A 25,048-nucleotide genomic window follows, 5' to 3' on the forward strand; every position below is an offset into this window, starting at 1 on the left:
GACAATTTCTTTCTCTCTCGTTATTATACCTCTGGCAGACAAATATTAGTATATAATGTTCATATTTTATGTCAATATTATATAAATATGTAATATTAATAATTTATTTCTTCTGATTTGATATAGATCTGAAAAATTAATTAACCACATTAACAGATAAATCAAAAGACTTTGGCTGTGTATTACTTTTGGATTTCACAACATGAGTTTCCAACTAGATTTTTAGTTGTGTTTTTTTTAGTTTATTTAACCAGCCATTCAAAAATTTAATATTTCTACAAGGTGATGCCAAATGAAATTGGACACAAATACATTTTACAGTCAGTTGTGGTAGATAGAAGTTGAAAAACAAAAGAATGATCAATTTCTGGCTTATTACAAACTTGACAGATATGTTGTTTTTTTTTCTACAAATGATTTACATCAACTGCGTGGTTATAAGTTTGTAGTGGGTCTACAGCAGGTTTTCATATTTAGTGTTTTTTCTAGGCTAGCTGCGATAAAATCAGCAAGTTTTAGGCCATCCAGAGATGCAGTGGAAGCGTGTTCAGTTCTTTGCGAGGTGTTCAGGGGAAAATGGCAAAGGCAGCAGTTCGTGAAGCTTAGTTTCTTTGTACGTTCCATCTGGCTTAGTCAAATACACGGTCCAGTTCGATCCAAACTGTGGGTAGGAAAAACACGAGAGAAACAGAGACGTAAGAAGAAGAAGTGCCCTCACCGTTATTCACAGGGCAATTTAATTTCAGACTGACTCAGGAACCATTTCCCAAATCTTATCAGAACAGTTAAGAGTTAGGTGTGCTCTGAGACACCCAACTCCTCCTGAAGTTTCACTATTTGATCTCAAGCATCGAAACTTCCTAAACTAACCCTAAACATTATAAGTAACTACACTGTCAACATAACATATGAGACACAGAACAGGGAAAAAAAGTGTAAGTTTTGGGTCACTGATTAAGTTCAGGTCATCCCAAAATTATTTTTATCCATGCAAAGATGTGTATAAAGCATAAAAATGAAAATTAATCTTTTATTTCAGTGGAAGATCAGAAACAGTAAAACAAGAAAAAACATAAGCATCTTTTACTATACAAAGAGACATTTATTTCTCATCCCCAGTAAATTCTGTCTTACAAAATATCTACACGACCCTTTGAATGATTCAAGTTTCCTAAGCACCTTCTACTATCATGCAGGTGTTTAAACTCTATGCAGAACTTATGAAAACACAGAACAGTTCTGTGGATAGTCTCACCTCCATGAGAACCTGTCTGCATGCTCCACACGGCCCAACAAAACGGTCTTTGATATCACTGGGCGGAGAGGAAGACTGTATAAATGACTGTGATATCGTTTGAATTTTGACCGGCATGAAGTGTCTCACCATGTCACAGCGATGGTGGTGAACTGTCTATGTCCCTCAGCTACGGCTCTCTTGACGGCCGTCCTCTCGGCACACACGGTCAGGCCATAGGAGGCATTCTCCACATTGCAACCTGGAAATAATAAAACATGTAGAGCTGTTTTTAAAAGTGCTGCATAATTTTATACCCACCTACCCAGAGCCAGTTTCATTTTTGTAAATTAAATTGTAGTTGGAGTTAAATTGAATCTGTTTGTCTGGTAGAGATTACAATTGAAATGAATTGATTTTTACAAATAAGCTGAAATTTATAAAAATTAACTGTTGTTTTGTGTGTATAAATGCAAATCTGCCTCTTTTTTCCCACCGGTCAAACTCTACCACTTTCTCATTGCCACTCCCCAAGTGATTTATTTAAATTAATTTATTATAGTCACATAACAACAGGTTGAACACTGTATTTGCGCGATTTTCTGTTTGAGCCACCTGTTTCTTACCTGTGACAATGGCGCCATCTGCTGTTAAAAGGGCGGCACCGACAGGGAAGCGGCTGTAGGGACAGTAAGCCAAGTCCCGGGCCTGTAGGCACTTTGAGACCAGCTCTGTCACTTTATCTGAGCAGAAAATACAGGATTAGCCTTTAGCGAAACAAATACTGTATTTAAAGAGAGCCACGTGGCTAATAAGGGAGTTTTTAAACAGGTGAAACTCGATGGACGTACCTGTCATAGTAGCAGATTAGTCTCCCACTTTGTTAGATGGACTGTTCTGGACGGTTTCTCCGTCTAAAGCTGAACCACCACGTGATGGACAAATGAGCTGTTAATGTTTTAGAGATTTTGTTTTTTTCGGGCTGGCTGACCTGAGCTGGTTTGCATGTGCACGCCTGCACTACCTTCCACCTGACTGGCTGATCAGCGATGACAGAGATCTCCGCATGTTTCTGATAGGACCAGATGGGGGACTCCCGTTTAAACAGTAAATGAATTGCCCAAAGCAGTGGTGGTTCTGCCATCGGAAAACGTTTTTAAGTAGAAACATCTTTATTTGGCATTGCAACAATCTAATCCTCCTTCGTGAGATCCAATTTGGGAGCCTCACATTTGCAGTTTAATGTATTTTCAGTCTGTATAATTTTGACATTTATTCACATCGACAAACTTATTTTGAATGAATTTAATCTACTTTTGTTTTCACCAAGTACTTGTCAGCCACTTAGTTCATTAAAAACTTGTTTTATTATATTACATAGAGTTTACTGAACAGACACAATAATCAAGATCAATATATTAGTTTCTCAGATACAAAACACAATGTCGCCACATTTATTTATTTTTTTACATAAATAAAATTGTACATTATCCTTACAATATCTCACACATTATCGTAAAAACCTCTGTCTACCGGACTCATGTTCACATAGCACAGCATTCCTTTGCAGAACTTGGCTAAGAGGGCTCCAAGCCCAAACGTCTCCAGTACGGCGTTCCAGAAGGCAAACGTGTACAGGGTTTTATTACAGTAAAGGCCATCAGCAGCAGAGGGGTCGTAGTTTGGTTGATAGACCGAGAAAACCCACACGGCACCTAGAGAGGACACGGGAGACAAACACTGTCAGTTTTTGTTCATTCACAAATAAACTTGAATCTGCTTGGATCCGATATTTGGTACCAATTCTTCCATCCTTACCTAACAGAAACCATACGAAGATAAACAGGACAACAAAACCCGCCATGCACGCTTTGAACCCTCTAGGATGTTCTCTTGGCTGAGCGGCATAGCTCTCGCAGGGCAGAGTCACAAAGGGAATCATGAGCAGGGCAATCAAAGCCAACCCCAGCAGATAGTTGGGAATGTTCGGCTGCTGAGGGCAGTCCCTGAAATACACAACGCCTGTCGACAGACAGCGAGGTCAGGGTGTGTAGTTCAAAGACAGCAAGACAAAATGTCACTTGGGGAAAAAAAGGAGTTTACCAACCGAAGATCACTCGAGCCACAGTGAGGCAAGTCCAGGTGATTGCAGTTCCAACTGCAATCATCAAACGGGAATGCTTTACAGTTAGTAGAAAGGACTCACTCGAATAAGCTCTACTTAAGACGTTGATGTGGCTAAAAGAGTTTATGAGTTCGGTGTGTTGATATTGACAGTAGTTTCACTTCCGTCAGCATATGGGTTTTCTCTGTTAATGATAGTTTTAAGGTTGAATTTTTGTGGGGATCAGTTGGAGTCGGAACAAATGGCAGATTGGCCACCTGTCTGAAGCACAACCATCTAACACCCACTGGAGAACCGGTGGGTGTGGTTCACTGGAGCAGCACCCCACCCACCAGGACTCTGAATCGATAAGTAGCCTCTGAACACGGACTGATGGATATAGTAACTACACAGTGTCCCATCCTTACTGCTTTAAAAGAGACGTGTAAATGTGCAGCTGCTGTATTGAACTATCCTGGGGAAGTCGGATAAATAACTGATAATCGATCGATCACCTGACAGTCTGATGGGCGCTGGCGGTGACGGGTTCAACTGAAGCTTCCAAACGGTTCCAACAGTTACTGTCACTGGACGGCCTGCAGATGGAGCTAAACAACAGGTTTTTTTCCGTATTAATGTTCGGTTGAATTAAAGATCATCAAAAAGTGTCTCTACCCAAATAAATAACGCATGAAGCTAAGCTTTTTTCTATTCAACTCAATTCTAGTAGGTGGGAATGTAGTGTAAAAATAATTGACATTTAAGCACAGGTCAGCTATAAAACATGTCCATTGTTGGATGTCTATCCATTGAGAGCCTTGGCTTTAAACAAAATACCTTGTGTCATTTTTAACTGTACAAGCTAACAACTACAACATTAAAACATGCTTGTCCCACATATCACTCCCACTACAGATGCATCTCTTCTGCCCGACCTCACATCTCAACATATTTTTATGAAACTGTAACATGATCCTCTTACCTGCCATTTGCACGGAGAGGACTTCCTTTCTCCAAATCTGGCTGCTCAGGTAGTTTAAGTTGCGCTCGAGTCCTGTCAAAAACAAACGGGGAATTCTTCGATGAGCTGCTCGTGTTTGTTTACCGTAACTTGACAAGCCAGTTTGGAAAAAAAAAGAAAAGAGAAAGGAATTTTCAACAAGTTGAGATGGCATTAAAAGTAGAGAGAGAAAGTAAAACCAAAACAATGCAGTCTGAGCCTGCAGTTTTATTGAGAGGTTGAATATTTACTCAGACGTCTTTCATAAAAAGCCATTAACTACTGTAGAGAAGCTCATATACTTTTAGTATAATGATGAATCCTCCACAAAATATATAGACCTAAAACTTTATAGTCCACATGAAATGAATGTAAACAAATATTTAGTTTTACTTGATATTTTATGGCACGTATACTCTAAACTAGACACACTCCAACATGTTTAAATTGTTTGCTAGAGGTAGTTTATCTGAGCAAAGCGTTCAGCATTAATCTTTACTGAAACAAAGGATTATATTTTGATTTAGCCACGTCTGTAGTAAGAACAATCAAGGAGTTCTTGAGTCGGTACCATGGATGTACTTAATGTCGTAATAGAAATTTAACTGCTAACCCGTTAATGTTGTCAATCTTATTTACTCAAGCAGAGTAAATGATATGCAGAGAACTGACGGCTATGTGGCAGCCGAGTTGGTTTACAAGGTGACAGCGGCACAATTTAGCCTCCACATAAATGGCTGATCAGAAGTGTCGCCGGTCACACGATTTATGGGACCCAACAGAAACTGAGCTGCTAGACCTCTTGCTAACATTCAAAAAGCATTTCACACTCATACTTTAGTTTTAATCCACTGTTTGTTTTTATTTAAAATAGAAAAATGTTCAGCTAAAAATCCAACACAGTTCCAAAAACGCTCAGTTTTGAATTATTAGGAATCAACAGATACAGAGAAAATGACCTGATGGATGGATGGATGGCATTGAAAGTCAAAACCTTCAATAAGAAAGATTTATCAAACTCCTTTAATATTTCAATTGTTCAATAAAGGTTACATTGATTATTTAAGAGATTCTACTGACCTGCATATGTAGAGTACGGATGTAACAGACAGTTACAAATATTATAAAATTACGGGTTGCTAAAAAATACAGGGAGGATCTTTATAACGAGAAACAAGATCAACTCTGTATTTGTCATCTGGCTGCAGATACTGAATTTTACAACATCCCATGTCAGGATGCAGCATGTGAGAACATGTGACAGCAATACAGTTTTCTTTAAAGAAATAAAAAAAGCATTTTTGTCATGTTTTCTGTTCTTTACTCAATAGATAAATAAAATAATCACAAAAGACTAAAAGCAAGAATATTCTTTTCTTCGTCAGTCAAAGTTGTACAACCATTTTTACTTCAGCATATTTTAGACTTTTTAAAAATATGAATAACATTTTACAGTTTATTTGCAAGTGGTCACACAGAACCTCAGACATTCCTGTAAAATTCTGCATCCACAGGACTTAAGTTCACGTAACACACCAGTCCTTTGCAGAGTTTAGCCAGGATGACGACAAACCCAAAAGTCTCCAGTACGGCGTTCCAGAAAGCAAAGGTGTACAGCGTTTTATTACAGTAAAGGCCATCAGCAGCGGAGGGGTCGTAGTTTGGCTGGTAGACGGCGAAAACCCACACGGCACCTAGAGGCGGGTACATGAGACAAAATCGTAAAGTTAGATCCAGTAGCATGTCAGGTTTATTGTATCCATACAGCACCTTTTTAAATCAGACAAGTTGGACCAAAATAGTATAAAACAAGTAAAAAGAAGTAGCAAAAAAATAGTATTCGATGGATCGTAGAGTAAGCTGGCTTTCTACAGAGTGAGCAGGTACTACAAATTTGATTTATTTATGTCAGAACTCAATTTTAATCCCAGATATATTCGTATGAAATCCTAAGTTCATTATGGAAAGACTCCAAGGGGCAACATGTAAAAGAAGAACAGGACGGAGGTGACATGGATCCCTGAGGAACTCCATATTTAACCAGACCTCAACATGTCATGACAGCCCAGAGCAAAACAGAACATTTTGAAATAAACTGTAAAGTGTTTAAGGAGCATTTCTATGTTTTTTTTTCTCAGTACCTAATAGGAGCCAAGCAAACATGAACAGGCCCAGAAAAAACTGCAAACAGGCTTTGAGGCAACTGGGATGCTCTTGTGGTCGGGCAGCATCTTTCGTCACAAGCGCAGCCAGGAGGGGGAACAGAGCCATCCCTAAGAGATATTTAGGGATGTTCGGCTGCTGAGGACAATCCTGGAAATATGCAAGACCTGTGGGCAGATGGTGAGTTCAGAAAGTGACGATCGAAGACCAAGGAACAAGACTGAATGCTGCAGAAGAAGAAGAAGGAGTTTACCAACCGAAGATCACTCGAGCCACGGTGAGGACGATCCATATCATTGCAACTGTAACTGTGAGAGTCAGAACATTATTTTTCACGTAGTGAGAGATACCTCTATGACAATACTGTTAATAACAGAAATAACAAAAAAATAAGTGAGGGGACAAGTAATCTAAAAATTCGGATTAGGTATTTCTGTAGAGCTGAATTAATATTTATGTCTTCGTAGTTGTCAAAATACCAGCAAGAAATACAAAAAGCTGGTCAGAAATAATTAGATGGCAGTAATGCAAATAAAGATTGAGGAAGCCAGAAATTACTTTTAGCATACAAATAAAAGCACATTATTCTTGTTTTTCAAAACCCAACTGAATTAAATTGCTTGTCTCATTTAAACAAGCTTCTTGGTTGAATAAAACTCATTTTCAATCTTTTTCGGATAAACTCCCTTCTGTGAAGTGAAAGCAGTTTCATTTCTAGCCAGACTGTTTTGAGCATGCAGAGGTTACTAGGCAGACTAACCAGAAATGTATGGGGCGCTTGAGGACAAAAATGTTTCGAAAAAAAAAAAAAAAAAATCCTGTTGCGCAAGCAGATTCACAGCAAAACAAAAACATGTGTTACACATCCAAGGTCATATCCTTAAACATAATTAAAAGGCAGCTGAGGGATATTTTTGTTGAAGCCTCGGCTCATAAACTGTGACTCTCTGCTCACCTGACAGTCTCGGAGGTGTTGGTGGTGGACGGACCAGCTGAAGTGTCCACGCGGTTCCAACAGTGACCGTCACCGGATGGCCTGTAGATGGCGCTAAGGACGGACGTAGTTATTGTTGGAATGGGGCCCTGATTTCATTAAATAGCATGACTTGGCTTTTTTTTATGTCTACTTGAATATAAAGTAACATTCTTACACAGAATAAAGTGAAATATGCCAAACAATACCACAATGCAGAAACTAATACTCTACCTATAGATCTCAGTTCCAGTTTACCTGAAAAACCTTCACACATCAAACACCCTGCTGTGGCCACGTTCAGTCCTGAAGGAATGATTCCTCTGTATCTGTTCGATATTTCTGAATATTTCACTTACCTGCCATTTGTTCCGACAAATCTCTGAGTCAGACTGCTCACTGATTTACGTTATACACATAAAAGCTGCCAAGAACAAATGGGGATTTCCTACATCAGCTGTGTTTTTTTTCTGCTTGGTTTTATTTCTCTTTCGACAGGCTGGCAAACAATGAAAGTGGGAAAAAAGAGAAAGTAAAAGTAAAAAAAATTCCTGAGAATTTCCAGACGTCCAACATTTAAATGGACGTCATCCATTAGAGGAGTAAACAAATAGATTGAATTGTTGTTCCTCGCCACTTTGAGGCCTCAACAAAAAGCTGTTTGGTCAGTGAACAACCAATCAGAGAGAAAGTTTGGTTCGGCATTACAGTAATAAGAGATTAATTCATAGTGACTTTTGAACTCTTACAGGATTGGCTCTTTGTTCCCAATTCTGTTCATGAGCTCTGTAGACAGAATAACTAGTTACATTAAGGATACTGGCACCAAGTCTAAAGCAATGGTCCTCAATGGGAGGCGCTGCCATCTTTGGATGGGGAATAAATAAATGCCTCAAATGGATCAGACACATCCTGATTAGCAAATAGAGATTTATTGAGAGACCAGCTTAGCTTCTATAATTATTGGGTGGTGTCCATACTGTTCTGTAGATACTTCATTAAGTTTTATATTGAAATAAATTGATTTGGAATTTTTTATTTTAATTTTTTTTTTGTCTTTTGCTTGATTTTGTTATTTTGAAATTGTGTTATTTATATGAGTTATTTTCATTTTGGGCTCTAAAATAGCAACATTTTCACAAAACTTCATATTTTGGTCCGTCTGACTATGTCATTTTTAATCATTAAATGGTTGATGTGAATAATAACAATAATTTCTTGGATGGCTACTTTTTACTTTTACTTGAGTAAAAATATGTAGGAGTTCTTACTTCAGTACTATTTTTGGCTAAAACTCCAGAAACGAGTCAGTCGAGATGATTCTGGCAGCTGATCAGGATTCTCCCTGATCGCCTCACCTGGACCCGTCCCACTGGGAAGAGACCCAGAACTCACTGGAGCGTTTATGACACACAGCAGAGCTGATGACAGCACCAGGCTTTAACCACCAGAGGGTGTAACGTCAAAACATCTGGACTCGCTTACGTCGCGTAAATCATTATCCGTTTGATGTTTGCCGCCGATTGAAAACAATTGGCCAATTGTTGCTTTTGAAGAGCGTAAGGTTATTGAATTCTCCATTTGTATTTGTTGGAAGATTTATAATTTAGAATAGTTTAATATGCTATAAAAGGTATAAAAGCCATAAATATGTGACATATCCCAACAGAGCTGAACACTTGATGTGTTAAAGGGCAAAAATACCACAAGATTATATAAGTGGCTGCAAACCATATCAACATATGAACACTTAACAACTTCCTTTAAAGTCACACATTAAGCGTTAAATCAGTTATGATCACCTTGTTGCATTCCTAACTAAATGTTTGCATCTGTCCAAATTCTTCATTAATGAAATATTTTACATTTCTTTATTGAAAAGCTCAGTTTTTGGGTTTTGTTGGGTACCATCTTTAGAAAACAATCACTTATTAAGGCACCAAACCCACATGTGGGTGTGTATCGACACACAGATCGAACACCTGAGCGATAACAAGCTCAGCGTGTAGCAAAGGGAGTTCAGCAGTAGCAACGTAACGAGTTGTTCTTCATGTTCATCCAACCTCCTCTGAGTATATTCATGTTTATTTTTGCGTTATCAACGGTCAGGCAGGTGAACATATCTGATTAGATTGGGGGTAGCTGCACTGACTCTTGGCCTTTGTTCCCTTCCTGCTGTAACCGTCACTCGCTGTGTTTGACTTTCGGCTCGTCAGAGTCAGCGGCGATCCTCCTGTCTCGTTCACAGCCTTTTATGGTCCGAGTCGCTTTTCCTTCGCTCGCATTCGGCTTGAAGAGGCTGTCAGAGAAGAGAGAGCGGACAGTTTGTTAGGCTGAAAGGGATAATCCTGACAGGATGTGTTGTACTGGACAGTGTGCCCGCCTGGTGGGCCTGATCCTGCTGCCGTCGGCCTTCATCTGCATGATCTCCAACTTGCTGCTTTTCTTCCCCAATGGGGAGAAGCTGCAAACCAACCAGATCACCCTGCAGGTCTGGCTCATGGGGGGCATCATCGGCGGAGGTCTCTTTGTGAGTATCAGTGTGTTTTCGTTTTATATACAGTTGTTAATGTTTTTTTATTGGGTCTTTCACTTGTTCTTGTGTAAACTTGTAAATTCAAATGTCCTGCTTTTATGGAGTTTTACTGAGGAGAATGATAGAATAATGAGGCTTTATTCCTCTAAGTAGATGATCATTTTAGTCCCTTAATCTTGTTTTCTGTTTTTTTTTTTTTTTTTTTTAATTTTTTCTTTTAAAACCTTTCTGATCGCTGCCACATTTAGGTTTCATTTTAGGAAAATCGTAATCCAATACGTACTTGTACTGTCAAATACCTTAGCTTGAAAATATGAAAAAAATCCAAAAGCCTTTAAACAAAGAAACAAGCAGAAACACTATTTAAACAAGATCATTAAGCAAGCGGAACCTCAATCAAAAAGGAAAACATTCTCATATGAAGAATTGGTTGAAGCCAAATTCAAAATGTGGGATTTATTGTAGTTTAACAATGTTTGAGTATCAACATCTTTATATTTATTTGGCCATGTTTATCTGTTAACAAAAGTTACTTTTCATGTGAAATGAAAAAGCCAAATCTCTGAGATTTATGACAGAAAAGATTCAGAAAACATTACAAGTCTTTCTAAATTTTTTAGTAAAAAATCAACAAAACGCCCTGCATTTTTGAAGTGTTTTTTCATTGGAGTGTTACAAATATATTGACATTACATAAATTAAGAACAGTAAATATAAATTACTGTTGAAGAAAAGAGGTTACAGGTTTTCAGTCTGAATGTAAGGGGAAAACTAAGATAAACTGTTAATAATTTATTCGTTTTTTCACAAATGTGAACTTTTCAATTTCATTTTAGTTCAGTTTCATTTGAACAAGTTCATGCAAAAGTAACAAAAGTATTACGCAATCACAACTATAGTTTTGTCCACTTAATATAATAAATATAATATAATATAATATAATATAATATAATATAATATAATATAATATAATATAATATAATATAATATAATATAATAGTGTTTGGTTGCCTCCAGAAACAAAGTTTTGCATTATGACCATAACATTTGCTGAACTTTGGTCTCAACAGCCACAAATTGTTCCAGAAGTTTCTTCTGATGGAAAACTTCAGTTGTTGTGAGTTTTGAACGTAAAGCTTAGTTATTATAAAGTCGTTGAAGGTCAGTGTTCCTAATGAATCTCCTTATAGAAAACTGAAAAATACCCACAGAAAAGCGTCAATCTGTGAATATTTATGGACATTATCTCAACATTCAGAGATTGTCTAGATAATTCATAAATATTTAATCTAGTAAAGCGATGAGTGCCACGTCTAGCTGCTGTTTTTCCCACATGATGAAAACACGTGAGACAAAGACCAGGAAGTTCAATCCCTTTTCCTTTCCTACCTCTAGCTGTGTGGACGTCGGGCCCAGTTAGACACAACTGGCTTCAGGATTCACAAATATTTGCCAAAGGAGATAAGAATACAGTCTTATGAATTTACTGGGGCCTGTTTGATGTTGTCATACATTTTAATCTTGTATTTTAAGCTTTTATGATCACAAGCTAACATTAAGCCCTATTTGTGATGTAAACTTAAACCTAAAAATGAGTTTTAATCAAAAAACAGAACCTTGAAGGTGTAGAGTCTAGCATTTAGGAGGCAACATAAGTATTGCAAGACACACTGAACAGCTTTTATTTTTGTCATGAATCTCATCTTCAATTCAATAACACTGATGATCTTTTTGCTTTTTGTGCGTTTATAGATGCTGTGCCCGAGCTCCTCAGCTATCAGGGCCGGGGGCAAGGGCTGCTGTGGACAAGGCTGCTGCGGCAATCGCTGCAGGGTGAGTGGAGCCACTTGAAAAAGAAACGCAGTGGGTGTTGTGGTGGGGATTGGTCTGATAACGGCAAAATTATGCAACATATTTACAACCAAGAAACATTCAGCTGCATCCTTAGAGGAATACTTCACCTTTCACATCATTTTCTTCAGGTGTTATCTTTTACTAAATAGATTATTCAACAACTGATACTGCTTCATTAAATTTTACAGCACTTCTTCTTATGTATCAAGAATTAGAATAGAATAGAATAGAATAGACTTTATTGATCCCCAAGGGGAAAATGCTTATTTGTTGAATAATCTTAGGTATCTTAGGCATCTTAGGTAACAAATGCAAAGTTTGTAACATATATATATATATATATATATATATATATATATATATATATATATATATATATACCTAAGAGTGATAAGTTCATAATGACTAGATATAAACAAATAAATAAACACATGCAATATATTAATCAATAAATAACCTATAAATGAGCGCAGAAAGAATTTGAATCAATCACTCTCTTAAATAAAGCACTGGAGCCCATCAGTCTGAAAAGTTAGCAGCAGTCTGAAACAGGACCTCTTGGTTTGTAACATCCTGATTATTTTTTAACTATAAGTACGTTTGTTTGTTTCTTGTTCTGCAGACTGAAATGTTGCCCATGTAAAATACCGTGTTCAAATCAAAGATGACGAAAAAAAACAACTTTCCAATTCCAGCTAACCTTTGGTGTGAAAATTAAATCACATAGAACAACAGTCATAAGAAAAAAAAAAGAAAGTATACCCTCTGTTAAATCTAACATTTCACTCCCAGATTCCACTTGCTATCTTAATTTACCAACAACAAAATCATCTTTCAAATCATAAATATAGTTTCTATGGATATCTCATGTCTCTTTCAGATGCTGAGCTCAGTCTTTTCTTCTGTCTTCGGCCTGCTGGGGGCAGTTTACTGCTCATGTGTGGCCATAGCTGCGTTGGCGGTGGGACCTAAGTGTCAGATTGATGATGGCCAATGGAAATACCCCTTTGAGGACTTGGGCACGTGAGTGTTTCTCCCATCCTGACGTGTCATTTCCACTAACCACGATAACTGCTGCAACTTTGGGACCCAGAGGAGAGATAGCTGCATATTTCCATGTGCGGTTATTGATTGTTCTGCTATATCAGTGATCTGATCAGTTATATTGCTCTTATATCAGACAAAGAACAGTTTGAGTTCTTCTTGGAAACTGTTTATAAATGCAATACTGTTTGCATCCAGCAGGAGGCGCACCGAGCCAATGATTTCTTTTCTAAGTGGACAGCTTCTATTCAAAACGCTCAAAATGCCAAACAAACAGTATTTAAAGGCACGTGTTGTGCTCATTACATCCACAAATATGAAATGAAAAAGCATAATCTTAATACCGTTTATCTTTGCTTCTCTGAAGGCCAATAAAGAATGAGTTAATACAAGATCCACCCAGTAATAACCTGATTGGCGTCAGTGGTCAATTTCACAAGCAGATATGATTTAACACACCTGATCGGGAGATTAAAGCTGTCCAGCAAAAATGACGGTGCAATAAATATGAATGGAGGCTGCCAGCTGTTTAAAAGCCATCACTGTTTCCAGGGAGGAAACTAACTTTTTATTACGCAATTTATGGAAGGGTGTTATAATTTAGCCTCCACTTGTGCTTCCTTCAGAAAACCCCAGTTTCCTCTTCCTTTGTTTTTTGGTTTAGCCAGCACAGGATCCTCGGCAGCGCTCACAGCAGTGGCCCTGCGCTTCCCTCAAACAAAAAAGGATAACATGACAAAACAAGAACTGAGTCCTTCTGATCACAAGATATAATCGTTTGTTTGCAGATAACTGGTGTAGTTTGGTTTTAGACACTCTCCACGTTTCTTTGCAACATTGTGTGTGTTAAAATGAATTTACGTTTTAACTCAGCAGCATAATCTGACAGTGAAATTCTTAGAAAAATATAACTTGTAATTTCAGTACATTTATTCAATGAGGAATATAAAATTAAACATAAATGACAAATTTGACCAAAATCACTGATACCAAATCTAACCACTGATACAAAACAGATGCAACCAAAGTATCTTTTGAAGTATGCATAACTTTTTATTACGCATACTTCTAAAGATAAGTTGTTATCATTAGTAACAACTAATGATCATTAGTGTCATTAGTTGTTACTCAGATAACTTTTCAATATCTTACGGCGAAGAAAACATGCCATTCAAGTAAATCAACTTTGTGTTGATCTTCACGAGTCAGGAAATGACTAAACAGAAATCGCTGCGTGTATAAAGTTGAACAGATGTACAACCAGAGCAATAATTAAGGAGTTGGAAATGTAAGAAAGCTGGGCAAAGAGGAACATGTTTACCTTGATGCCTTGCACAGCGTCAGGAGAGGGAGAAAAGTGGCCGAAGTTCAACATTTACAAAAGAGTCTCTAAGTCTCCAAAAAAACCATCAGACGTCATCTGAATGCAAACTGGTTGCTTAGGAGTATAAGGAAAAAGTCTTTTAAGTCCTACTATCACACACTTTACTAGGCCTTTAACTTAGTGGAACCTCAGTGTTCACATGGGATATACTAGCTAATACCTAAAGCCCTTATAAAAATGCTTATAATTGGCTATCTTTATAGTTCAAGCAATAAATTTACTTTTATATGCATTAATAAGCACCATGTAAACCGTCTTGGTGGTTAACAGCTACTACAGTTAGATGTTAGCTAACTATAGATGTTAGCTATGGTAAGCTAACAAATACACGTAACTGTAGATGTTAGCTAACATTTACAGGTAGATGCTAGCTAAAGGTAACTGTAAATGTTAGCTACAGATAACTGTAGCTAACATTTACAGTTACCTTTAGTAATAGCTGTAGTTATTTTACAGGCTATAGATGTTAGCTAACTGTAGATGCTACATAAGCTACAATCTTCCTTATAAGGCTGTTGTAAATGAATATTTTAGTAATCGAGTAATCTATCGATTGATTGATGAGAGCGCTGCGGCCGGAACACGGTGCGCTAAATAATAAAACATAAATTAACAAAGCTTCAAGGCAGGCAAATTTTCCTCGAGGAATTTTAATAATTGAGGTACTCGAATCACTCGAGGAATCGCTTCAGCCCTACTTCCTCACTTCAGTTCTTGGGGAGCCAATCGGGGACTAGAAAAACAAATGGCATTATTGGATAGACTTATTTGCAAACAGCATTATACCTCAGTGTCTCAGCTTCTCAAGTAGGTTTTTCTTTAGAATATTTGGATACGGTGCACAAAAAGATCCATAAATGGCCAGATTTTTGTCAAATTTACTTCCAACAGAAAAACCAGTGAACACTGAATGTGCTTTGGTTCGATGCCACTGAGCCTCTTAGCAGCAAACACTCCAGGTGGGTCGTGGATAAGGATGACTATGAGAAAACTCACCTCTGCGCTCCGTGCTAGATCACACATGATTGTATCTTAAACTGATAACATTTGTATTGACCTTATCTTTACATAAAGATAAGATCCTTTACTATTTAAGAATCCTGTTAAAGATGCACAGGATACATCTAAACTGAGCAACGAGCCTCCGCTTAAATACCGTAAGTGGAGGTAATATATTGTTTTCTACAGTAACACTCGGTCCTGTCAGTCAAATAATTATGCTTTTTACAAGAATTTCAATACTTGTTACAGAATCAAGAGGTTTCAACATCGAGTCAGATAATTTGGCTGAATAAAGTAATAACACGTCATCGTGCTGTTTTCTGTTTATGGGTTCATAAAGTAATTCATTACTGGCATTTCTGAGGTAACAGAAATGCTTGGATGATATAAATCCTGACTGAACTTCAGTGGGAACGTGGTGATCTGACAAGAACTTCTTTAGGATTTCACTCTAAGTAAAAAACATTTTGATACTTCTCTTTCAAAATAATCTTTAACATAAATTATTTTCCAATAATGTGGTCAAGATGGAAAACACAGTAAGGAGTTGTCATTTTAAAGTCTTTCTAAGTGCCAACGAAAACGTGGTTTAACTTAGATTGGAGCAACTTATGCTATGCTAATTTCTTACTTTTCCTCTACATACATTTCTTTTTTGTTTAATTAAAGTAAAACTCAATCATTCCCCTCTTTTTCCTCTGCCAAAAGGAGAAAAAAGACCAAAAGATCCTGCCTTCTTACCTGTGAAGCACATACTTGCATCAGTGTTGTGCATGCTGACCAATCCTCCGCTCTTCTCTTCCTCAGGGGTAACAGCAGCTATCTTTGGGACCAGGACTTGTGGTCAGATTGCAAGAAGCCTCAAAACATAGTTCTGTGGCATATCGTGCTGTTCTCCATCCTGCTGGGGATGGGCTTGCTGCAGCTCATACTCTGTGGCATCCAGGTGATCAACGGCTGCTTAGGATGCATCTGTGGCGACTGCCAGGACGACAGCGATGTGAGTCGATTAAATCTGCACTCAAACGAAACAAAACTGAAAGAATGGGAATGAGTTCTTTACTAAGAATATTTCTGAGATGGTGAAAGCTTAAAAGAAGCTCACCGGTCTTACTTTTGTTGTCACAGTTTTCAGTTCTTATCAGGGGAAACGAGACAGAGGGAAAAAATAGATGTATCAGTCTTAATTGGTCTTAATTTTGCATGTGAATTGGCAGCAATTGTTCCACTAAACAGGAAACAGTTACCTGACCTGCTCTCATTTATTGCCATATTTTACACAGGGAAAAAAATAAACAAACTTTATGAAGCTTTGAAAGCATGCTTCATCCTGTCAGGTAAGTCTCACGAGTAACAATCCATGTCAACAAATCAATTAGTTGCAAATTTTAATAAAAGCAAACAAAATTAAACATTATGCCGGTGAAAAATGTCTCGTATTTTTGTCCAGTTTCATTTTCTGTATCGCAATCAAGCATGTCAGCATGATTCTTAATCACTTCTGAACTGAAATTTAAATGCATGCGATTGTTTGATGACAACACGAATGAAACATAATTGATTTAATGTGTCTTTTATCTGTAATCATGCATGCACACGATGCGTTCACATTGTTGCAAAAAGCAATTGTGCAAACCACCACAACTACTACAATCAACCGGTCCATAAAGGATCAGAACCAACAAAATTCGTAATCAATATCAATGATATTTATTATGATTGCTTATTCCTGTATTCATCAAAATGACCTAATTACAAAGAGAAATTAATTAATAAGTACACGGGAAGGAAGAGGTCAGTCTTTTGTGTAAGGAATAAAGCTTTACAGAGATATCAATATTTAAAATGTATGTGTTTTTGCTATAGGAGTTGTTCCTGTGTGTATTAACGGAGGAAAGAATAGGTCTGAAATTGCAAAATATTGTGAAAAGGCACATCTTCCAGATGTGTCAATCATTAATAAAGGTAGCAACATTTTTGAAATGCAAATTTCAAATTCAGAAATATGAATGAAATTGTCCTATTTCAATTTATGGTACTTTAAATACTGACAAAAACAAACATACTGAGAAGGATTTCTTTCCGTACGAGTCAAATATTGAGAGAAACCTGTCTGCGCTGCTTCGAGATTAACAGTTACCCTTCAGATCCGACATTAGAGTCTGAAACGTCACGCAGCGGCGGCTGCATGTCTGTGAGCTGTCAAAACATTCATGAGTGAACTGTGCCGCCGAAATGGCACATATTAACACCGAGCTCACACTTATTAACAGCTAAACCACCTGTCAACGGAAAGAAAAATGTAGAAACATGTGACTTTTGTGCCATTGCAGAGTGAAAGTGGATTATAAAGGTGAAGAAGAAGAGAATCTTGCAGAGACCATCCATCACCTCTGGGAATGTGACCTTTGGTTCAAATTTTTTGCTGAATAACCTATAATATTTTTCTTTTCTTTTAATTTGTTTTACTCGGTATAAATGTCCACCCTTTTACTCCATTTTGTATGTTTTATTTTGCTCATGTGTTTTGGTGGCAGATAATTTTACTGAGCCCAATAAAAACTCCATACGTTAGCATGAAACCGTGTCTGCACACTGTTGGGTTTGGCTTCATACCTCAATGTTTATCAGCTGAAAATGACCGGATAAGGATTCATAGGCTTGAAACCTTACAAGACTCATTTAGATCATAATTCAGAATTTTCTTTCCAAAAGATAAGCTATATTTTAAGACATTTAGCCAACAAAAATGAGCTTTCTCTACAAGTTACCCTGTTTTACCTTAAAACTGAGTGAGGATCTCCTTCATCAGGGAGGTAAGAGTAGAGTCACTGCTTCTCCACACCGAAAGGATGCTCCTTAGATGCCTGTGTAGGTTTTTCTAAAAAATAAAAAATAAGCAAATTTTGGAAAGTATAACATGCAACTCTGGGGAAAATGAAGAGCCCACTCCACTGGACCTCCTGGTTTTTCCACCAAATATTGGTTTCTGAACTCTTCCTGAGTCAAAACAATAGAAACATTTAGAAGCATCAGTATTGTTGTTTCTAAATGAACATGAACTTGTTTTCTTTCCATTATTTGAGGTCTGAAAGAGCCGTATCTTTTTCATTATTTTAACAGTTTCTCATTTTCTGCAACATAAATACTACATTTTTGCTTTTAACTTCAGAGACATGTTGTCAGTAGTTCATAGAATAAAAGAACAAAGTTCATTTAACTCAAATATAAACCTATAAAGAATAAAATCAGAGAAACTGATAATTTTGCAGTGGTCTTTTAATTTTTTCCCCCCAGAGCTGTAAATTGTTTGGGGAGAAATAATACTGTAATAACTTAATTGTTTGTGATTATCTTGTTATTTCCAACTAAGACGTTATGGAACAAACTAGTTAGCGTAAATGCTGAAATAATTCCTCATGAAAAGCCATGAACTTTTTTTAATGTTTCATTTGATCATCCTGCTGATGGATCAATAATGCACAACGTAAACAGACATGAAACAACAAGGACAAAATCCAATGAAACACGTCTAAAATTTTGGGACTGTATTCAATAGAAACAAATATATTTTACAGCGAACAGAACAATGAAATCCACCAAGTCTTTACTCAAACAGAAGGATACATTTTTGATGAAATCGATTTCAACCTGTTCACAGTTAATATTTATAATGTGAACAAAGGTGCAATATCCTGATCTACGGTTCCCAAACTGAGCTAAGAAAACTTAAATCCTGTGTTTCTGGGTTGATGTTTATTTATTTGTTTTTTTATGGATCTTCAACTCATTATTTCTGCCCTAAAAGAAAAGTTTAAGTCTAAACCGAGTCTTTTTTTGGTTTCTAAACTGCTGTAATTTAAACACACTCAGTCACGTCTTCAATGTTTTTTTTTTAAATGTCCCTGAACCCAAAGCTGTATGGGTTCAGGGACCAAAATGATGTCAGCATGGTGGTGTTGGAAGGTCATGTTGTGTTTACTGATGCAAACAAAATCAGTTGTTGTGTTCAAACACAATAACAAAGGTCTTCACCATCCTTCAGAACCAGCAAGGCAAGAAAACCAAACTAAAATAAAAATACAGTTTTTAAAATGAAGTCTGGGCCACATTTGAATAGAAGCTCCAGCTCTACCAAGACGTTTAATGTTGACAAAAATAATCCTAAATTAAACCTTTGCACAAGTAACGTAAAAACCCAACATGGCAGGTATTTAAATACAAAGCTGACTCATCTTCAGCCTTTCTGAGAAGATTTTGTTTCTGGTTTCTTTTGTTCAGGACGCCTTCAGTTTTAGCGTTAAGATCCACTGATTGATTGAAAAAGCTTTGTGAGTTTTATGAGCATGTTTTAAACTATTCATCTACTTTAAAGAACAATCTGTTCAATTTGAGTCTCTTTCATGAAATCTCACTTGTCGTCATCATCACCCTGAACTTTTCCTCTTCATTTAATGAGCTTTGACCTCATTTGGGTCTCCTGAGTTCTGTATAAAACCTTTTTTTTCCCTTAAAGTTCATGTCTGATGTCCTGCTAAGCCCAGATCATAACATAACTTAACGCTCACGTGTCACTTCGTAGCTATAAACAACAATTTCCTCCTCCGAAGTCATTGGTACTTAACCATAGTGTATCAGTTTATTTTTACCGGCTGGTTACCGCAGAAACCAGATATTTATACGCACACGCCGTATAAAACGTTTGTTTCCTTTCACGGTCATTAAAAATGTCTGGTCTACCAAAAACACGCTTTTTATTTGCTAAATATCAAAAATACTGAAACAGAGAATTAAAATAAAATTCAAATTCAGATTTTCTCGTTAGTTTGCTGATCTTTTATTGTGAGAAAACTGGTGTAAGTAAAACAAAGCAATATTAAAAATCACTTGCATGTTTTTTTATTTGTGTGCAGAAATGTTTACTGTTAAATAAATGCCAAATTTAACCCAGTTTTTATTTTATTTTATTTTTGACCCATTCTTTCTCTCCGAGCTCCATTAACTGGGTCTGGACCTTGCTGCGTGCATCGTGTGCAGATTAACCCACGTGACATTGTGCCAGGACAAACGTGCGCACACACACACACACACACACGTTTGTAAACACAATCAGAGATGCAGCTATTAATCGTCTGTCCTGTCCCCTCGCTGTGATTATCCCGTCTGGGACGTTCTGCTCCTTCCCTCAGAGGAATCTCTGTCAATTACTCCCCCCGCCCCATCGCTGTGGCCCCTGCAGTTAGGCAGCCAGCTCTAACAGGATTACCGATCGAGACAGGGGTCAAAAGGTCGGAGCGCCTCCTGCGGCCACAGTGAACGCTGCAGCTGTATCTGCACAGGCAGTTCCTGTTAGTTTAGGTGCAGGTTAAGCTCATAATCTTTTGTTGCCATGGAGCCGCTTCTTGGTAATTGTTACCTAACTTTCAAGTTAAAACCCTGTTATAAAGCCGAGGTAAATATAGACCGGGTCTGCCGAGAGGCCGAATAACCCAAAGCTCTCAGAAAGTAGGAGACGCCTAGGTGAACGCTTCCCTCAACCTGGAGCTGCTTCATCGAAATTGTTTTCGAATTACGTTTTTAAGATTCAGACTTGATCAAAACGAGACCCACGTGTGTTGCAGGTGTTAAGGAAAGACGATTATCCTATAATATTAAGTTTAAAAAGGCAGAATTGAGGGAAATATTGGAGAAACAAAAACAAGAGACAGGTGGACGTGTTTGGATGAACTTATCCAAAGAGTCTAAATTATGCATCACATGCTGTATTTACCTGCGACAGACTGGCGACCTGTCCAGGGTGTACCCCGCCTCTCGCCCGGAACGTTAGCTGGAGATAGGCACCAGCACCCCTCCCGACCCCACTGAGGGACAAGGGTGTTCAGAAAATGGATGGATGGATGGATGCTGTATTTACATGCAGCCTCACTAATAGTAGGTTAAACTTTAAAGGGGAAAAAAGGGGAAAACGTCACGTTATGTCCTGTTTTACACAGTAAGAGTTAAATGGTGATTGGTTTTCCTTTGCTGATGAGCCAATGCTGTGCAGTCCTCTTATATAATGTGGCGCACAAAGCGAGAAAGGAGGAAGTGAAGAATCTGGAATAAAAGAACAGAGGGACAAAAGAGGCTAAAATGGGGACGGCATTTCTTTTCAGGCCTGAATGAAAAGCCGGTGAAGAAGCGACTGGTTCGAACCAGAGAAGTAAAAACAAAACATTTGGGCTGGATGACTTCAAAAAGGGAAAATATGAACTTTAATTCACCTAATGCTCATTGAGTTCCCCCCTTTTTGTGTTTTGGATGAAATGTCACGGCTCAGTCATGCTGTCACCTGCGGCTTTACTCACATTTTGACCAAAACACTCACATCTGATGGCTCAGCAGCGTCAACCACCCAGTAATTTGTTTTCAGCCTCGCGCCGAGTGACTCAGACTTGAGCCGCAGAAGCGACCCGATGACCAAAACAAATTCATTCGGTCTCAGATTATGCAAGAGTTTGGCCAAAGTGTGACTTAGCACACGCTAAAATGGATGGTTTGCACGTTTTTTTTTTTTAGATATTAAGATGTGGAGAAAGTGTGAGACAACTTACCGTGGACAAAGATAACCAACTTTGTTCTCCACGGATGTTGGTACCATCGCCAGCCAGGCCGACGTGAGGAATAGAGCTGGAGAGTCTGTGTGTTTGCAGACGTCATCTGAACCTGAAGACAAAATACAGAAGGTTCCTTTTAAAATGCACATTTTCAGACAATACTAGATAGTTGATTTTAAGACTGGTTGAACTGAAAGACTGATTTACTCTTACAAAGTAAGACTTTCTTTCAGCTCTTCAGTCTTTATCGTTGTGTGGCTTCGTCCTGAGACCATTTTAATCATAAAGTCATGAATAACGGATCAAATTTATTACTTAAAAACTCTTCAATGTTTTAAAGTACACCAATGTTTGTGGTTACACAGTGAAATTAAACAGCGGAATGATTTAAGACAAACTATGTGTCACAGATTTATTGTGCGTCAGGTCAGTTCGCTGTTATTTTTATCTGTACTCTTGTCTGAAAAATGCATCATTGTTACATCGGCCTCTTTGTTGACGTTATAAAGTTAAAGTTAGATTAAGTAGGAGAGCAGCAGGTCAACAAAACAAACTATGTAGCTAACTCTACGTCACATAGTCTATTATATATATATATATATATATATATATATATATATATATATATATATATATATATATATATATATAAAAGGATAATAATAGTTACAATCTGTTCACTTTTTTTTTTCTTTCTTTGGTGGTGATTTAAATCTGTAAACATATTTCTGAAAAGTCTAAAGCAGCCACAGCAGCCTTATCCTGACCGGCAGCAAAACAAAAAATAACGCTTACTGAAAATGTTATTTATAATTTGTCACTTTTTTGTCTCTCGGCCATATTGGATTTAACAAAAATAATTTATTGCATTTGCAGCTGATGGCCAGTAGTTGATCGTGTATTTCATGATACATTAGTGTCCACTTCAGTGGTCTGTGTGCATTTATAACAATAAAAATCCACAAGAAGCACAAGAAAATGGCTTTTAGACAGCTGTCCACTGTAGTGACCGCTATGCATGAAAGGGTTAAAGGAAGTTCAATGTTTCTGTGTGACCAGATCAGGTTGCAGAAGCTGAAAGCTCATCAGAAACAAACTAAACAGAGAAAGCTTCAGGCACATCCCATACCTTTATTTTATGAAAAATTATAATCGCCTAATAAATCCCAAACTATCTGGATTCAAAGCATCTGAGAAATTAAAATGAGAAATACAGACCTCCACACTCAACATTACATCTCATTTTCACCGTATTTATGCGGTCATGATTAGACACTGTCAGTTTTTTTTGGGGATTTATGGAATCAGTGATAATAATTACATAAACAGGCTGCTAACGTACGCCACGTCCCAGATATTTGACGCAATGTACTGAGGGAACCAGCAGTGAGCGAACTCAACCAGTTGGTCCCAGCTTCATGAACAACAGCAGGCTGTGAGCGTGGGAACAAACTGAGAGGAGGAGGGAGAGAGGACGATGTACGGCTGCAGGCAGAAAAGACCGGCCTCATCCTGATCCTCAAAATAATTCATCTGGGTGACATTTTAATTTATTTCTGATTTGAATTTAAACTCACAGGGTGGCTGCATATTAACTAAATGTTCTATTTTTTTTTAAACGTAAGCCTCTCTAAATGACGAGTCACCTGGCCAAGATGACACCGACACAGACACACACACAGTGAAAAACATAAAGGGCGACTGATAGCGTAAGCAATAAACCTGAACAGTCAGATGTGGCGATGTGGTTGGAAAACGTCTGAGCAAAATCATCAACCAAAACATTTAAATCCAGATGTTTAAATGTTTAAAACAGGCTTAAACTCACCCAATAGAACAAGTTTGGTGCCACTTTCAAGAATGTAGAGCAAAATATTTAAATGTTTGTTTACACTTATCTTGGTATAAGCGGGTGGCATTAAGGCATTTTGTAAGTTTATGTTATTTTTGATGTTAGAAATGGAGGTAGAATGTCAAGAATGGCTTCATAAAGTGGTTCAATCTTTACTCAAACCAAGCAGATCATTGAGTGTTGTAGTCAGGAATTAGTTTGAAAGTTTTGATAAATCTTCAAGTTCTACAGTAGAGATCACTGAGATGTATTTAAGCACTATAAACAGCCATTCATATAAATTATAAATCCATATCCAAGCAAAGACATAAAAGTCACTGTACTGAGTCACAAAATGACGATAAGATCAAATATAATCAATCAGTGTATTTCTACCAGTTGCTCACTGACCACTCCTATTTCTGTGTAAACACCAACTCAATCTCTGAAGCACCAGTTTTGATTTTGACTTGAAAAACAGCGTTATTTTTGCTCTTTATCATTCAAAACTAGCTTAGAATAGCACAAAGTCTGCTGAGCATTATTAAAATGCTGGAGTTGTTGAAGCATAAGGAGCAGATCTAACAATATCGTCAGCATAAAGATGGAAACTGGTGCATATTAAGACCGCTGACGTAGAAAATACAAAGAGGAGCCTCAGAACTGATCCCTGGGGAACACCTTCAGCCGCACAAACAACACTAGAGGTGACTGATTATTATTATTACTTCATAATTACATCAAATGTTTTTGTCCAAAACTGACGCTATTCATGTGCAATTAGTGCATAAAAAGGTGATAATAAGGGTTATAACAACTAAATATTCAATTTACCTTTACTGTTTCATCTTGGTATGAGCTGTTTTGATTGATATTTAAACTTTTGTCTTATATTCCAGCCTCTTTGTCAGCTGAGCAGGAGCCATGGAGATTTAATTAGCAGAGGGCCAATAACTCCCTCAGGTTGTGGGCCCAGAAATGTGACAATGCTAGTTTCCACTTTTAGCTCACAGTGTCTGATATCACCAGGACGCTCGAGGCCAGTGGTTCAGGCTTTATTAGATCCTGATACCTGAACTGTCGACTCTCGTGAAGCTACATGCTGTTGCCTCACAGCAATACCTCGGCCTCTGGCAGCAGCACGTATCACCTTAGAAGGACAGGAAGGAGCCGCATGAATGCATCAAGGAAGCAAAGTTACTAGGAAATCACCTGGTCAAAATCTTGGTGACAATGTGAACGACGACGAATGAATAGAAGAAGAAAAAATCCTTGATTTTAGTTGGTGATTTAAGCATTTATTTGAGATTGTCTAATAATTTTAGCT

General features: G+C 37.6%; 2 protein-coding genes and 1 long non-coding RNA gene across 6 annotated transcripts; 1 reads left to right on the plus strand and 2 right to left on the minus strand.

The window, feature by feature from the left end:
* Positions 1–219: 219 nt before the first annotated feature.
* On the minus strand, positions 220–4,566 carry LOC106954575 (cytidine deaminase). Of its 3 annotated transcripts, XM_015044191.1 has the most exons (9): positions 4,321–4,492; positions 3,854–3,946; positions 3,342–3,392; positions 3,053–3,256; positions 2,086–2,949; positions 1,861–1,977; positions 1,385–1,496; positions 1,256–1,313; positions 220–661 (listed from the first exon to the last, which is right to left on the minus strand). In XM_015044191.1, exons 5-9 carry the CDS (start codon positions 2,090–2,092, stop codon positions 548–550), a joined length of 408 nt encoding a protein of 135 aa, XP_014899677.1. In that variant the 5' UTR covers positions 2,093–2,949; positions 3,053–3,256; positions 3,342–3,392; positions 3,854–3,946; positions 4,321–4,492; the 3' UTR covers positions 220–547. The 3 variants fall into 3 exon arrangements, with proteins under 3 accessions (XP_014899677.1, XP_014899678.1, XP_014899676.1); XM_015044192.1 differs by lacking the exons at positions 3,342–3,392; positions 3,854–3,946; positions 4,321–4,492 and having other exon boundaries at positions 3,053–3,279; XM_015044190.1 differs by lacking the exons at positions 220–661; positions 1,256–1,313; positions 1,385–1,496; positions 1,861–1,977 and having other exon boundaries at positions 2,215–2,949; positions 4,321–4,566.
* Positions 4,567–8,804: 4,238 nt separating this feature from the next.
* tm4sf5 (transmembrane 4 L six family member 5) lies at positions 8,805–17,876 on the plus strand. Of its 2 annotated transcripts, XM_015044205.1 has the most exons (6): positions 8,805–10,004; positions 11,763–11,843; positions 12,745–12,887; positions 16,102–16,294; positions 16,578–16,631; positions 17,628–17,876. In XM_015044205.1, the coding sequence occupies exons 1-5, from the start codon at positions 9,831–9,833 to the stop codon at positions 16,587–16,589; spliced, it is 603 nt and encodes a 200-aa protein (XP_014899691.1). In that variant the 5' UTR covers positions 8,805–9,830; the 3' UTR covers positions 16,590–16,631; positions 17,628–17,876. The 2 variants fall into 2 exon arrangements, with proteins under 2 accessions (XP_014899691.1, XP_014899690.1); XM_015044204.1 differs by lacking the exon at positions 16,578–16,631.
* Positions 17,877–18,005: 129 nt separating this feature from the next.
* On the minus strand, positions 18,006–21,995 carry LOC106954583 (uncharacterized). Its single transcript, XR_001426386.1, has 2 exons — positions 21,888–21,995; positions 18,006–18,175 (listed from the first exon to the last, which is right to left on the minus strand). It is a non-coding gene; the product is annotated as an uncharacterized LOC106954583 (long non-coding RNA).
* Positions 21,996–25,048: the final 3,053 nt, after the last annotated feature.

Source organism: Poecilia latipinna, unplaced genomic scaffold (assembly GCF_001443285.1).
Source record: "Poecilia latipinna isolate Pla-1442-1.1 unplaced genomic scaffold, P_latipinna-1.0 Scaffold664, whole genome shotgun sequence".
In the NCBI taxonomy this organism is placed as follows: domain Eukaryota; kingdom Metazoa; phylum Chordata; class Actinopteri; order Cyprinodontiformes; family Poeciliidae; genus Poecilia; species Poecilia latipinna.

What these genes read in the sequence shown, in the direction of transcription:
- tm4sf5 (XM_015044204.1), top strand. Translation starts at nt 9,831, where the DNA reads ATGTGTTGTACTGGACAGTGTGCCCGCCTGGTGGGCCTGATCCTGCTG. An exon ending in TCATCGGCGGAGGTCTCTTT is followed by an intron (nt 10,005 to 11,762) that starts GTGAGTATCAGT and finishes GTGCGTTTATAG; the next exon opens with ATGCTGTGCCCGAGCTCCTC. An exon ending in CCCTTTGAGGACTTGGGCAC is followed by an intron (nt 12,888 to 16,101) that starts GTGAGTGTTTCT and finishes TCTCTTCCTCAG; the next exon opens with GGGTAACAGCAGCTATCTTT.
- LOC106954575 (XM_015044190.1), bottom strand. Translation starts at nt 4,513, where the DNA reads ATGCCATCTCAACTTGTTGAAAATTCCTTTCTCTTTTCTTTTTTTTTC. An exon ending in CCTCTCCGTGCAAATGGCAG is followed by an intron (nt 3,947 to 4,320) that starts GTAAGAGGATCA and finishes CCTGTTGTTTAG; the next exon opens with CTCCATCTGCAGGCCGTCCA. An exon ending in TGTGGCTCGAGTGATCTTCG is followed by an intron (nt 3,257 to 3,341) that starts GTTGGTAAACTC and finishes GTCTGTCGACAG; the next exon opens with GCGTTGTGTATTTCAGGGAC.